Source organism: Zonotrichia albicollis, chromosome 10 (assembly GCF_047830755.1).
Source record: "Zonotrichia albicollis isolate bZonAlb1 chromosome 10, bZonAlb1.hap1, whole genome shotgun sequence".
Classification (NCBI taxonomy): Eukaryota; Metazoa; Chordata; class Aves; order Passeriformes; family Passerellidae; genus Zonotrichia; species Zonotrichia albicollis.
The window spans coordinates 37,069,575-37,083,852 of record NC_133828.1 but is presented as its reverse complement, the minus strand read 5'-3'; the positions used below and the strand labels follow the sequence as shown (position 1 = coordinate 37,083,852).

The 14,278-nt window shown below is 42.8% G+C and overlaps 1 protein-coding gene across 11 annotated transcripts in view; it reads right to left on the bottom strand.

Moving 5' to 3' along the window:
• KALRN (kalirin RhoGEF kinase) overlaps positions 1-14,278 on the bottom strand; it is a 463,005-nt gene that overhangs the window by 40,157 nt on the left and 408,570 nt on the right. For 8 of the 11 annotated variants that reach the window (XM_074548813.1, XM_074548812.1, XM_074548810.1 and 5 more), the window contains 8 exons: positions 14,160-14,264; positions 10,708-10,803; positions 8,978-9,108; positions 5,261-5,327; positions 3,877-3,980; positions 2,140-2,209; positions 1,479-1,565; positions 646-738 (listed from right to left, as the gene is read on the bottom strand). In XM_074548813.1, coding sequence (XP_074404914.1) covers positions 646-738; positions 1,479-1,565; positions 2,140-2,209; positions 3,877-3,980; positions 5,261-5,327; positions 8,978-9,108; positions 10,708-10,803; positions 14,160-14,264 — 753 coding nt within the window. The remainder of the gene's footprint in view (positions 1-645; positions 739-1,478; positions 1,566-2,139; positions 2,210-3,876; positions 3,981-5,260; positions 5,328-8,977; positions 9,109-10,707; positions 10,804-14,159; positions 14,265-14,278) is intronic. The other 3 variants (XM_074548811.1, XM_074548816.1, XM_074548817.1) reach the window with 3 other exon arrangements.

The following is a 14,278-nucleotide window of genomic DNA, read 5'->3' as shown; positions in this document are numbered from 1 at the left end:
ACAGGGTGGGTTCAGACATGCCTGATTTTAGATATTGACTTCAGACCCCTTGGGATGAATTTTCAAAAGTGCTGAGTAATTGTCATTATGGATAAGTCAGCAAAAACCAGAGTGGTCAGGCTCCTTGGGGAAAAATTGTGAGCTCCCCAAATTTTAAGACGACAGAATATTGTGAAAATAAGTTTCTTCAGCTAATTTGAAAGCAGATATTCAGAAATGGAGGCTATAGCATTTACTAGAAGCAGGCCATTCAGCACCTAAGACAGACTTTAGCAGTACATTTGTGTATCCTTTTTTCCAATTAAGAAAAAATTGAAAGGTTGCTCTGAAACTTCAGAGGAAGAAAAGTCCTATTTGAAGTATACTCTTCTATAAAAAAAAATTCAAAAGAAAGTAAAAAAAAATCTGTTTACTATCCTAAATCCTAAAAAAAAATCTGTTTACTATCCACCACTCACACAGATGTGGCCTCCTGCTCTCTGGACACTTTCCACAGGCCTCTGTCACTGCATGCCCAGAGAGCAGCCCTCTTTTCTCCTAGTTTGATGTATTTATTCCCAGTTAAGTCTAAGGCTGATTTAAAATAACAGCATCTAGTGCAACATGCACACTAAAGTTAAATCCAAACTGTATTTTTTCACTCACCTTGAGAAGAAGCTGGTATTTAGTTATTCTTTGAATGGGTTTAATCAAAAAGTCACTGATGGTCAGCCGTTGGCTTATTTCCTGCTGAACCTCCTAAAAAAAAGAGGATTAAAAACAATTGCAAACAATCACAGAGTAAGACAGACAACATGATAAAACGTCTCAGCAGAGACTTATTTCCACTGCAAGTTGGTCTGTTCTTAATCTTTTGTTTGCAAGAGGGAATTTCTGAGGATTTAAAAATCTGGCATACCCTATTTAGGCAAGGCCTGGTAGAAGCTGTGACTGAGCTGGGAGGAGTCGGGAAGCTCAGGATCCCTCCTGCTCTGAGCTGGGCTGAGGGTCACCCTCCCCACTGCAATGGGGATTAGCTCACCAGTGAGCCCTGCAGAACATCCTTCCCTTGTTAAACAAGCTGCTTTCACATTACTATTGAAATGTGTCTAGTCCCAAAGGCTTCTTGAAACAGACAGAGTTACTGGGGATTTATGAGAGGCACCACCCAGCTCCAACAGCTTTTACCTCCCCTGTTGTTTGTACACTACTGATTTAAAAGTCTTGTTTTACTTGGAACAGAAATTAGTGCATTCCTGGTACTCTGAGGGCCACACAGAGTTAGTACTGAATTAAATATTTATTAGAAATTCACAATATGAGAATTTGAAAGCAGTTAAATAATAACACTTTCTCCGTACAGCAGAGACCTCAGCACCACGTGCAGCATCAAAATCTTCAGGAATTTGTTTTAGGCAAACCCAACAGGTTACAGAACAGTCTCCTTGACCTGGACTCAGAGCTGTAAGCAGTAATAATGTACAAAGAGCTGTGCTTACCTCAAAGTAGGTTTCATACTCAGCTACGATATACTCAGAGCGGGGCTTGTTTTGGCAATACACCACGTACATGTGCAATCGCCGCTCCTGTGAAGGCAAGAGGCACAGCACCCAGTGAGGTAATGGCTGCCCTTCTGGTATTAAAAAGTGGCAGAAAGTCGCTATGATATTCTCCTTGGTCTTCCTTATCTTTGGTTTAATCAAGGATTTAGTTTGCTAAAGCAGGAAATAAAAATCAGTAACTGGTTCTGTTCTCCACATTTGCACTCAGGTAAGGGGAGCTTCCTGCGTTGTGGTCAGTGAGAGATGTTATACCCACACTGACAGGTCTGAAATTTCCTCTAGAGTTAAGCTTTGGCTAACATCACAAGAACATGTAAATTACAGCAGTTGGTAAGTACCTGCCATAATTGTATTTTGGCAGATGTCCTTGACCACATCAATTTTGCCCCGCAAGTAAGTTGTCTGCAAGAGACAATGATTAATGCCTTAGTGCAATCCAGCTGCCCTCTGAAAATGTGTAACTAGAGGGAAACTTTATGTTTAAATTCAGTTTAGACACATAAAATTAGGGAGTCAACACAAACAGGTATTTTTGAAAAGGAGCCATCACACCCTAAAAGGCAATTGTAGGAGATAGAAGAAACAAAACAAAACTTACATGCTTAATAAAAAGCTGTGCTAAACGCTCAGGTTCTTGAAGACATTTTTCCAGTTCACCCAGGAAAAAGCTAAAAGAAAGGATATGAACACTTCAGAACACTTCTTCAGGTCATCCCTGCAGCAAACTAGTCATCCTTCAGATGTAACAGTGGCATTTTAGCTCCAGTATTCAATAATAAATTAAAAGGTAAGCCTGGCTTCAGCCCTTAATGGTGGGATTTCTAAATCATTAGATGAGAGCTGTGAAATGTGTTTCAAACAGTTTTTCAAACTGTCCGCTCTTCTTTACTATGACAGTGGTTTCAATTTTCAGAAAGTGCTGATCACTATCTAATTGCAAGAGTTACTTTCCTTCACTGAAAACTCCCAAAGTAAAACCCTCCCACATACCAAAATGCTTGTGAAAACTCAGCTTATGAAAACTCCAGTTTTACCAGGAGTTCTCAGTTGCATGAGCAGATTAGATTACTGGTCAACATGAAAGAGATTGCTCTACGTTTCTACCTGAATAAATGAATCAACATGATTTGCTGGTGGAGTTATGGTATGTTCTATTTCCCACTGGTTTTAATTTCATCATAAGTTACAATATCTAATTCATAATAGTCACAGTTACTCATAAACATCATCTCCATCTTGACTTGCAGCTTCAGGGAGGTCACTCATTCTAGCTCAAATGCCCTTATCTGGAATATTCTGGGATGCCTCAAAGTGAGCTGAAAACTTCAGAAACACTGCTAAATTTTTCTATCTGGTAGGCAAATCCAGACAATCATCCTGTCCACGATCTTCCTCTTTTTCATTTCAGGATTTCAGTCTCAAATGCCTCCACAGATTTGCAGCAGTAGCCAGATTTTGTGAGAGGACATGTTTTCTGATCCCAAGAAATCCCACAACTTCAAAAAATGATGCAAATTGGACAGATGTCCCAATTAAAAATACCCATTGCTACCATTAGATACAGCTGCTTCCATAACCCAATCCTCTATAAATGCTACATTCATCTGCATTTAAATAGACTTCTTGACCCAGATATACAGAGCTAAAAATAGGGAATCTTTCCATTTGTGTTACAGAAAACTCCAATCCTCACACTTAATCAAGGAATGGCACTGGTAAACACATTCCATTTTCTGGTATCAACATAAAGTGAAGCTTTCTCTGACATTTTTTAGTTTGTGCTCACAAGGTCATCTGTCAGAACATAAGGACAGGCCCAGGCCATGGGATGAGCACCTATGGGACACATGGCAGGAAGGATACTGTGCTTCCTGGGTGGGGGAAATGTCCAGAGCTGAAGGAAGATCCAGCCCAATGCCCGCTGTTCAAGTCTGTACATGCATGCTCAAAGTTCAGTTAGCTGGAGCTGCAGAGAATTTCTGAGTGGCAGAATTGAACTGATGACCATATTGAAGCAAGACATTGCAAGCCATTGCAAGACATTGTTCACAAAGTTCCATGGGAAATGGCGCAGGGCTTGTGTTTCCAGCAGCTTTTCAAAATCTGCTCCACTGAGCAAGATTTTCAAGGAATGGAGTTCCTAACTCAGAGCCAAAAGCATCAACTTGGCCAAAGCATGCCAGGGCTTTCAGGTGAGAAGGACCTAGAAGCAATTTGCATTTTATCACCTTTCTAGCAAAACACCACTGGTATGGTCAGCCTTTGTGATCCCATCAGCTGCATGAGAAGATGTTGATGAGACACATCTTAAAGAGGAACTAAACCATAAACTTACTCTTTGTGCCAGTCATAGATCTGGTGAATGTTGCCAAATACAATCTTGTCCTTCCCTTTCATATCTTCAGAAACTCCTTTTTCTTCCATCCTCTTCATGAAGCCCTTTAGGATTAAGGATCACTGATTCAGTAAAGGACTCATTTGAAGGGGGAGCACAATTACATTCTTTTTCTTTTTTAAAGAAGCAAAAGTTTAATGCCAGGATTTTTTTACATCGAAAATGCTGAAAATATCTTTCATATAATTTCAAACCAGAAAAACCTTAGTAGATACTTTAAATTACACAGTTTGCTTAAAAGAAAACTTTAAATGATCTGTTTAGAATATCTGCAACACTTACACAAAACATTATTAGATGTAACTGAAGTGACGAGTGCAATTTTAATATAAAAGTTAAACAAAGTAGTTTGTCAAGCTCTTGAATTCTCTGGTAAGAGGAGGAAATCAGACTCTGTAGAGTCCATAGACTGTACAGAGTTCTTCCATTCATCACCATGAGTATCTTGTGGGAGCACAAAGCCAAGCAGTAAGTTTAGAGTCACAAGAAGGATTCCTCACACCTCCTGAGAGTTTCTTTTGTAAGTCTTTGGAGCATGACAGCCCTGTCAGGTTTGCCAGTGGTGCATACATAACACAAATGTTTTCAAGTTTGGAAGCTGTTGAAAATCGCTGTTAGACGGACTGTTAATTCTCTCTGGACTAGTGAGTGCCACTAGTGAATCACATGGCTCCAGTTCTGAGTTCCTGCTGGGGAAAAAACTGAACCCTGCACTGAGTTAGATGTGACAGGTGATCCCTAGGGATCAGCCAAATCTTTGCAAGTTAAAGCTTAAAAAAGCTTAAAAAAGAAGACTTATTTTTAATGCAAAACCCCCTCAAACTCTCTTTTATTTCAGGCTTTTTTTTTGCAAAACAATAATCTACAGGACACACATGCACCTCAGCACAGTTCCAGGCCCAGCTTCTGGAAAGGTACTCAGACACAGGACCTAATTCCAGGTGCAAATTCAAGGAAAGTATGTGTTACCATTACCCAATATGATGGAAAGAAAAACATGAAATAAGTGGTAGGGTCATAAGTTAATTTTCCACCAATGTCTCCAAAGCTGCATTACAGCAAAAAGAGTTTGTCACAAGTAGGGTAGCCAAGAAAAACCTTTGCACACTGGAATTGAACCTAAAATACAACATTTGCTAGATGGAAACAAAAATAGTTTCCAAAGGCATTTCTTCTTGTTTCTGTCAACATGAGAAGGGGACCATGGAAGCAGACTGCAAAATAAAGCAGTTTGTTTCTCCTGCTGTATTTTTTGTTGTCACTTGTCAGCATGGTGCTTTTTAGTGGGAAAACATTTTGCATAGCAGGGTTTGCTTCAGCTCACCTCCACAACAATTCCCAAGTCTTTGACGTAGTCTTTTTCAGTCTGCACCAGCTCATTTAGGACAAACCTAAATTAAAACAGAACACACAAGTATTTGACCATATTCCATGATGTTACGATTTGCTCTTTTACCACATACGACCTCACCATAAAACCCCATCATCATCCAGATCACATAACACAAGTCACCCTTCACTCAGAGCTCAGTGGAATGTAACAGACAAAAACATCACATGTCAGCTCAGAGTAGTTTCAAATCTCTTAACCATTCTTCCCTGCTATCCCTCTTCCCCCCCCATGTCCTAGGATGGTGCAAGAGCAGCAGCACAAAGAGCTGCCAGTACCTTAAATTACCCCTCCCTGATCTCCTCTTCCCATCCCCTGTGCAGCTCCCCTGAGAATGATGGACACATGTCCTGACCCATTTTCCAGCAAGTTTTGCCCAAGATTCATCAATCAAGTATCAGTTTGGAAGTTTCAAACACTTGGAAAAGAATCCCCTCTCCTGCCATAGTTAAGAGCTTAATCTTTTGGAGCAGGTAATCTATGTGTGGGTGTCAAATGTTTTAACTCTGATTTCAGAGCTAATAACCCCAGGTAGGGGAGTCATCTGATGAAGGCCTGATGCACGCAAACAACAGCAAGCTAAAAAAAGCCCCTCCTTTGTAACTCAAACGGACTAATCACATTATGTTCTTTTGAGGATAATTAAAAAAAGTTACAGCGTGTTGCAGACAGTTTGTCTCTCAATTACGCCAATACATAATTTGGCATATGACAAATAAACTCCATCTGTCCTCAAGTTTGGTATGGCAGTAACAAGGCTAACAAGACAGAGGAGTGCTTTCATGTGTGATATTGCTCTGTCCACATCAAACACCAGACTGACCCACTTGAAGTGATAGGGTTGAGGGCTAACAGTGCTAAGATAAAGCCTGGAGAGGAAAAAACCAACCAGACTGGCATTGCAAGGAGAGATTTAGTTATGAGAGGCTCCTGAGAAAATAAATCCTGCTCCTGCTGTGCTTGCAACGTGTCCCTTGCTCAGACAAAGCAGAGGTGATACTTTGGCCATGCGGCAGAAAAAAGTCAAACAGCTTCTTGTTGGTTTGAGAGCGAAATCCAGCCCCTTGGCAGCAGGCAGGGCTGGCAGCAGCCACACCAGACCCTTGTGCTCTCTGGAGCACCGTGCCAAATTGTGCCTGGGCAGCAAACACGTGTGAGGCAAGAGGCAAGAAGGCTCTCTTTCCCAGAGCACATGGCCTGAGCAGCGTGTGCTGCACAGCCCCTCGGGCTGCCTGACCCGGGACAGGCTTGGGACAGGCTCCACAGTCCCCTCTGCCCTTGGGACAGGCTCCACAGTCCCCTCTGGCCCTGGGACAGGCTCCACAGTCCCCTCTGGCCTTGGGACAGGCTCCACAGCCCCCTCTGGCCTTGGGACAGGCTCCACAGTCCCCTCTGCCCAGAGAGGAAGGCCAGGAGGGGACCTTCCAGCTGGCACCACCCCTGTTTGCATTGCTCCCAACAGGCACAGAGAGCTTCGGAGGGAATGGGATCCGCCTACAAGGTTACTGCAAGGATCACCCTGCCAAGTTCTGCTCTAAAAATGAAGCAGCAGGTACTTGTAGTATATAACACTGCAGGACATGCAGGCAGGTGTGTGTTTATTAAAAATGAGGTTTCTGGTGGACAAAACCTGCCAATTCACACTTCTACTATGATTCAGGGTCTGCACCTCCACTGCTTACTAAATTCAGCATCAGGGCTCCCTCTGCTCCCTCTCTTCCTACCAAGCAGGAAAATCAACCTTGACCATCTCTACTCATTCTCTGAAGCCTATCTGATGCAGCACCTTAGAGTTACTCCCAAATTTAAGGTTTCTAAGTTGCAAGTAGGCAAAAATTCAAGTTCACTCATCTCCTGTTCTGATAACAGGGTGCAAGGGCAGGGAGCTATTTGCAAAGTGCCCTGGTCACCAGCAGGTATTGAGTACACAGCTGTATTTAAACTGATGAACAGGATTTCTGACTGAGTCTGGATAGCTGGATATCTTGGAAACTCTGTATTAGACCTATACTGAACAATGACACTCAATAAGACTATTGTCTTACTGCTCACAGAAATGCAGCAATCAGGCCTGATGGAATAAGGAGCTTCCTCACACCAGGGCTAACTGCTGGCATGGATGTGCTGCCAGGAACATTGCTGCCCATGCCTGTGCAAGGGTTCAGCTGCTGTTTTGTGGGGATTGGAGGGTCACAGCTCGAGCTGGGAGATCAGCTGCCTCACATGACTATGGAATTAAACCCAGCAAGCTGCAGGGACACAGAACACAGACACAAAGGAGCTGGAGGGGAGACAGATGTCTTGTGCTGAAAGCCACTAGCAGGTGCTCCTAAACATCCTGGTGGTTAGGAATTCTGGCAGCTCCTAATTGCACATAATAGGCTGCCAGTCCCCTGCCAGAAGCTTTCCTGTAGCTGAGCTGACAGTGGCAGAGGTCTCTGCACTAAAACTGCAACCTGCACTGAGCTGCCAGCCACCTCATTAATGAACTGCTACCAGAGGAACTCCAGATGATCCTGCAATACTGAGGAGCTTCTAGGGAACAGCCATGGGCAGAGGTTCCCTGCAGGAAGGCTGGCAGCTGCCTTGTAGAAAACTTCTGCCATTGAAAACACATCCATGACTGTCATGTCCTTGTCTGCTGCTGGGAGTTGCTGCAGTCCCTCACTGTATCCCTTCTTTGGCTTCCTGTAATAAACTGCAGGAGCAAATGATGGCTTTCACAGACCTGTGACACTTTGCTCCTACTGCATCTTCTTCTCTTAACCACCTCTTTGTTCTTCCCTGACTTGGGCACCTCTCCCAAATGGGGTGCTCTTCTTCCACCTCTCACCACACTGCCATGAGAGCTGTATGGAATATCACTTTTCCCCTCAATCTACCATTTAATTAGATCATTGCAGTTACTCTTAGTGTAAGAGGCGATACAAAGAAAACAGCCACCTCAGCTTTCTTTCATATAATTGTTGATCCTGTTGCTCCAATTCTCTGTGTTCTTCAGCTGAACACACATTTAAGAAATGCTTTAATCATTATAGGCTTTGAAGGAAAAATCGTTATTTTTCTTAAATTTAGGGAGTGTACAGCTAATTTTAAAAAACAACTTTCATGAGCTGTCACCACTTCTTTTTTCTCTCATTACCATGAACATGAGGGTTTCCCAATGGGAACTTTCTTTGCAGTGGCGTGTTTCTATCACAGATGCATCTGAATCCTGTCCCTTCCTTTCCGAATAAAGAGGGCAAAAATATCTCTTTCAAAAAGTCCTAGAGGGATTCTCTATTCTTTTTCGCAAAGGTAGCTATTAAGGTCAGCCACATATCCCCCCTCTGAGAGCTGATTTCACCTTTGGCAATGCAGTAATTACCAACGCAAACATCTCAGTAATACCTGTTGAGCTCTTCAGAGGCTTTTACAGTAATAAATATTTGCTATCTGGTGTAAAAGCTGTATGTTTTAGATTGATGATGAACTTCCTGTGTGTGGAAGTGCTTTTACGAAGTGCTTTTACATGTTAAGAAAAACAGGAATCAAGCAGAACACGGTTTTACTCAGTTCCATGGTCATTCACTGACTACAAAGTACTCCTGGAGTGCTGCTGTGTGTCCTCCTGGGGTACATATTTTGGAAAGAACCAGTAACACAACTTACATCCTGCCTCTCATTGCTTTGGCTTTTTGTTCCTCCTCAAGGTTTCGTGGGGGAGTTGAAGGTGTCATTCCTTCATTCAAGCAGCCAGTGGCATCTTTTAAGCCTCCTCGGTAAGATCCTCCTTCAAGGGTCTAAAAAAGCCCCAAAGAACAATAGAATAAACATTCTCCTTGAACTTCAGCATCAGTATTCAAGTCAGTTCTGCAACCAACTCTACAAAGCATTCAGAAATAGTCTCCTGCAGAGTTTCATAAAACACAACCAAACTAGTTTTAGGTTGATGTAGGACCCCACAAAAAAAAAGTGGAGTTGTCATCCTCTTGGTAGAAGGTGGAAAAAGATGTTCCAGTAGATCTGAGGAAAAAAACTTCTTCCAAGTTATTTCAAATCAACCTGGAAATATCCTGATGTCTCAATCAGGACCATTGTTAGGCTACATGTGGCTAAAAGCTCCTCTGCCAAAAGCTGAATGGGGGATTCTTGTAGTAAAATAAAACATGAAACAGAAATAGTTGGACACATAGTAAGGTTCCACAATAATTAATGTTTGCCCCAAATCCCTTGAAAGTAGTTGTAATAGTCTAATAGACTGCATGTGGGGAAGAGAAAATAAAATATCACCAAAAAAATATGTCTGACCAGATTAATGAAATACTTTTCAGTTTGTTAGTCCCTCAATGGAATAAAACTATTTTAAGTGAATTTTCTGGGAACAGTCTTCTTGGTTTCCCATGCCACAAAGAGCTCCTTTACCACTCACGCCTTATCAAGCACGCTGTAAACACTGACTCTTTCACGTACCAACATCTCAAACTGAGAAAATACCAAAGTCTTCTGGAATGATTCACTAGGTAAAGATTCTTGCTCAGAGCTGCAGTAATTTAATGATCACTGTGGGGATTTTTAGATTTTTTTTTACTCTCTTCATCATTCCAGTAGATGGAAGCAAATGAACCTTTGTAGGCTCATCATATCCCTGCTTGTTAATTATGTTGAACTTGTTCAGATAAAGCATTTAGCTAATTTTTGGGGTCCTGGGATATGTAGAAAAAGGTGCAGCTTTGATATGAACATTGTTGAACTGCACTGGGAAAACTTAAAAGGAGCCAAGATATGACAGAGGATTTACTCCTTGTCCACCAGACATGGGGATCAGACAGTGAGAACACACGATATGAAATTTCTGAACAAATTAATCCCAGAGCATTTTTATTGCTTATTCCATTCCCTGCAAGAAAAAGTTGACAAGGCAGATTAAAAGTGACACATGAATCTTTGTAAAATTAAAGCACAGCTGTGATACTTCAAGCAGTTCTACTCTTTAGAGAGTCTTTTCATCGAAACCAGAACACCAAACAAATTCACATTGGGTAGTAAAACCCCTGTGCCTCAGAACACACTTAAAAACAAACAAAACATCCCACTGTGTAAAATATTTGAATACTAACAAGACCCCAGAAATTGTACAGTACAGCAGTTTATGCTCTGCAAAGCCCAGTCCAGAAGTGACTTTTGACCATGCAGTGCAGAGCCTGTGTGAGATGCAGGCTTCATCTCACAGGTGAACAAAATATTGAACACTACTGGGAAGCAGAGCACACAGGGTTAATAAAAGCAGAGCAGATGAAGGTAGAAAGCAAGGAAACCAGAACAAGAGGTAGCCTTTAAAGCCCTTCCTTAGAGTCACATTGGGTCTGTTGTGCACACAGTTTTCACAACACTAAACTTACCAGCTTAGTTTTGACCAACTTTTCTATTGCACTGACAAGATCCGCAGCAGTTGGGACATCGGAGGAGCTCTGTCGAGCAGCTAGCAAAGAAGAGGACTGCAAGACAGCAGGTGGCAAAGGAAAAGCAAGTTAGCAGGATGAGAAGGGAGAAGGAAACCAGGTGGTCAGTGAAGAAGCTCCTGAGACAGGAGAAGGAACGTGGAAGGGGAGCTGGAGGGCGAGAGGGACGCATGCAGGCCAGGTGAGCGAGTGCTGCTGTGTCAGACAAGCATGGAATTGCCATCCACTTCTGGCTGCACATCTCCCTGCAGCAGCTCCAAGGCTGGAACCAGGGAACAGCATCAAAGAACTGAAGTTCATTTACAAACAGTTACAATTCTCTTAAAGTTGGTTCCTCCTTCTAAGGCCATCTACGGTCTTACAGGCTCCAGAAAATTGATTTTCTTACTGCAAATGTAAGAAATTACCCCCTCCCCCATACATGCATATTTGATAAAAGCAGTTAAGCACAAGGTACACATGGCATTTCAGGCAGTAGGGGAGGGAGGCAGGGGGGAACAAATCATCCCCCATCCTTTCCTCACAGATCAATTGCAACTCCAAATGAACTTAAGATGACATCTTCCACTCAAGCAACTTCAGTCATCTAAAACTCTTCTGTACCCTCTCTGCAACCACTGGAGACAAAACATCCCTGCATGTCCCACCCCTCCAGGGTACCTGGCACAGGAGGGCAGAAAAACTTGGCTTTAGTTTAAGGTTTTTGCTGTACAATGCAAAATCACCCCTTTATTGCTGTCCTAAGAAACCTGTCTGAACACCCAAACCCACCTGATAGCTACGGGAATTGGGATTTATGCTCACCGGCATACACATTTCTTCTGAAGGCAACACAAACCCTGACTAAAACTACAAGCCCTTGGACAACCTCCTTTTGTTGTCATGCTGACACAGACTAAAGCATGGCTAAATTTTATAAATTATGAAGAAGCTTATTCATTCCTCAGCTGCTTAATGAAAGCATTGTGGAGGGCAGCTATTTCAGTGAAGTCACTGTGCAGGTGCCAGCAAAGACCCATCTGAGATTCAGCACTGCTGGGGAGGGAGATGGAGAAATGGGACGGCAGGAATTAGGCAGCTGGCCACCCTTTTTCAGCAGCCCTTTGGGGAGGCTGCTCCTGTTGAGTGACACATGCCCAGTACAAGCTAAAAAAAAAGGAAAGGAGATTTATCCTAACCAGAAGCCTTGTGACAGAACAGAAACATGAACACACTGCTACTCATCAAGTTGTCTTTTACAAATGATACGTCTAATCAACAGTTCTAATTGCAACAACAACAAAAACTACAGGTAATCAGGCTGGTAATTGAGGAATTAGGCTGGTAATGAAGGAATCTCATACTAATGTAAAAACTCAGCCTGCCTGTTTCATCTGCAATGCAGACGGATGTGTCTAGGAAAAAAAAAGGCCGAAAAGAAGGACTTTGAAGAGATACTGGACAAGTACATTGATGATAAGTGCCAAATACAGCCATTCTAGCAGGATGAGTCCAATTTTTGGAGGCATTAAACAGCTGTTGCTGTCACTTATTTAAACTGAAATTGCTCAGTATCTCTGAAAAGTAAATAACTACAGGATTCTGAAGGAAGCATGAAAATATTTGCTGCCTACAAGAATTCCAGGGTTAAATAAAACTTCTGTGATTGACAAGAGTCTCCTCTGAGTGGGGAAAATAGAAATACAGTATTTCTATTCTTCAGGAAGCAAATTATGAATTTCTAATATGAAAAGATCTCGCAATGTGTCTTTATGAGAGCCTCCAGGAGCAGTGAGGCACAATTGCTGCTGCCTGGCAGATGGTCTCAGGGAAAAGTGTCACCTCCCATCCATGCAGACATCTCCTACCTACCACAGCCACTGCCCCACACTGCTGCTGCTGGTCCAGCCTAAGCCCATGCCTGTATGCACAGAGGGAGGACATGAGCAGGACGCTGTGCTCAAATTAACACCATTAAAGAGCTTTCACCTCCAGCATGGCTCAAACTTTGCTAATATGGGGATTGTGTGCCAGGAAATTCAGGACCCTATGGGCTAAAGTTTTTTACCCTCTTGATAAAAGGTTGAATAGGGCAAGAAAAACAAGAGGAAAAAAAAGGGGTTTCAGATTCATCTTGCTCTATTTAATCTTCTGGTTTAGGAGTGTGTGAAGAAAAAGGATGCCAAAACACTCTGTAAAGCTCAGACATCTGAAGCAGAAAACAGCTTAGTTCCATGACATTTATGCTGTCAGAAACATATTGAAGAAATCCTGAAATCACATGGCATGTTGGACACCAAAAACAGTGACCCAAGCTGCAGAATTTCTGTTTTTCTTTCAAAAAAACCCACCAAAATAAAACCATCTCCCAAAAACCAAAACGCAAACGAAGCCCCAAACATTTAGCTAAACACCACGGGGAACAAACCAGGAGCAATTGTGCTGGGCATGGATCCACCAGGGCTCTGCTCTGCCGACCTTTCCCCTCTGCCCCTCACCAGAGAGCCGTGAGCACACAGAGCGCTCCGAGGGCAGGAGTCCACAGCTCCAGCTGCTTCCTGCTGCTCCTGCTGCCACCACAGTGTCATAACATTTCCTGACAGATTAGCAGCAAGCCCCCAAATCCTTTACTCCATCACTCTGCTCCTTGAGTCCCAGAAATATTTACATCCTCCTCTCTCTGTATTTCCAAACTTCGGCTTGAACCTTCCCCAAGAACATTCTGGGTTGTTTTGGTTTTTCTTTCCTGACAATTTATTAATCTCCCCTATCCTTGCCTCTTTGCCTGCAGCAATTACAATCAGAGGACAGCAATACAGATGTGGCAGTGCTAAAAACAGATGCCAGCAGGAAAGCAGGAAACTGAAAAACAGGAGGATGGTTTTCTACAAGGGAGATGACAGCACCAGGAAAGGGTGGGGGGACATGAACAGTCAGAACTGGCTGTGAATGCAAACCACTGTCTCAGCCATATTCACAGGTTCTCACCCTGAGTCCAGCACAGGACTCTGCAAGCCACAGGGCCAGTTACCACAGCAAATCCTGACTTAATGCCAGAGAACTACCACCACCAGCATGGTGCCACCAAACACCATTTCCACTGATACAGGCAGACACCAGCAGCACTTTTCAAACAGATGTAGCAAACACACATTATCCATCTGAAGGGAGTTTCTGCCCACACACAGCACAGCACACCATCCACCTGCCATGAAACCAGGGCTAAATTGCTTATCTAGCACTGTTTGTAAATTCACTTGGAAAAAGATATTAGATTATGATTTGTACACACGAGATTCTTACAGCCACAAGTCTAGGCCCTTGATACCAGGAGACCACTAGGAAACCACTGTGATATAGCTATGCAAGAAATGCACTCAAACAGAATAATTGTATAGTAAGGGAGGCCTTACCATATCATCTTGGGTTGGATCATTGTCAAAAATCTTCATGGGAGGAGGAAGAGGAGTGTGAGACTCTTCATCTGCTTCATCTTCTCCCCAACCTTTCTTGCTCTTCTGAAGAAAAGTTA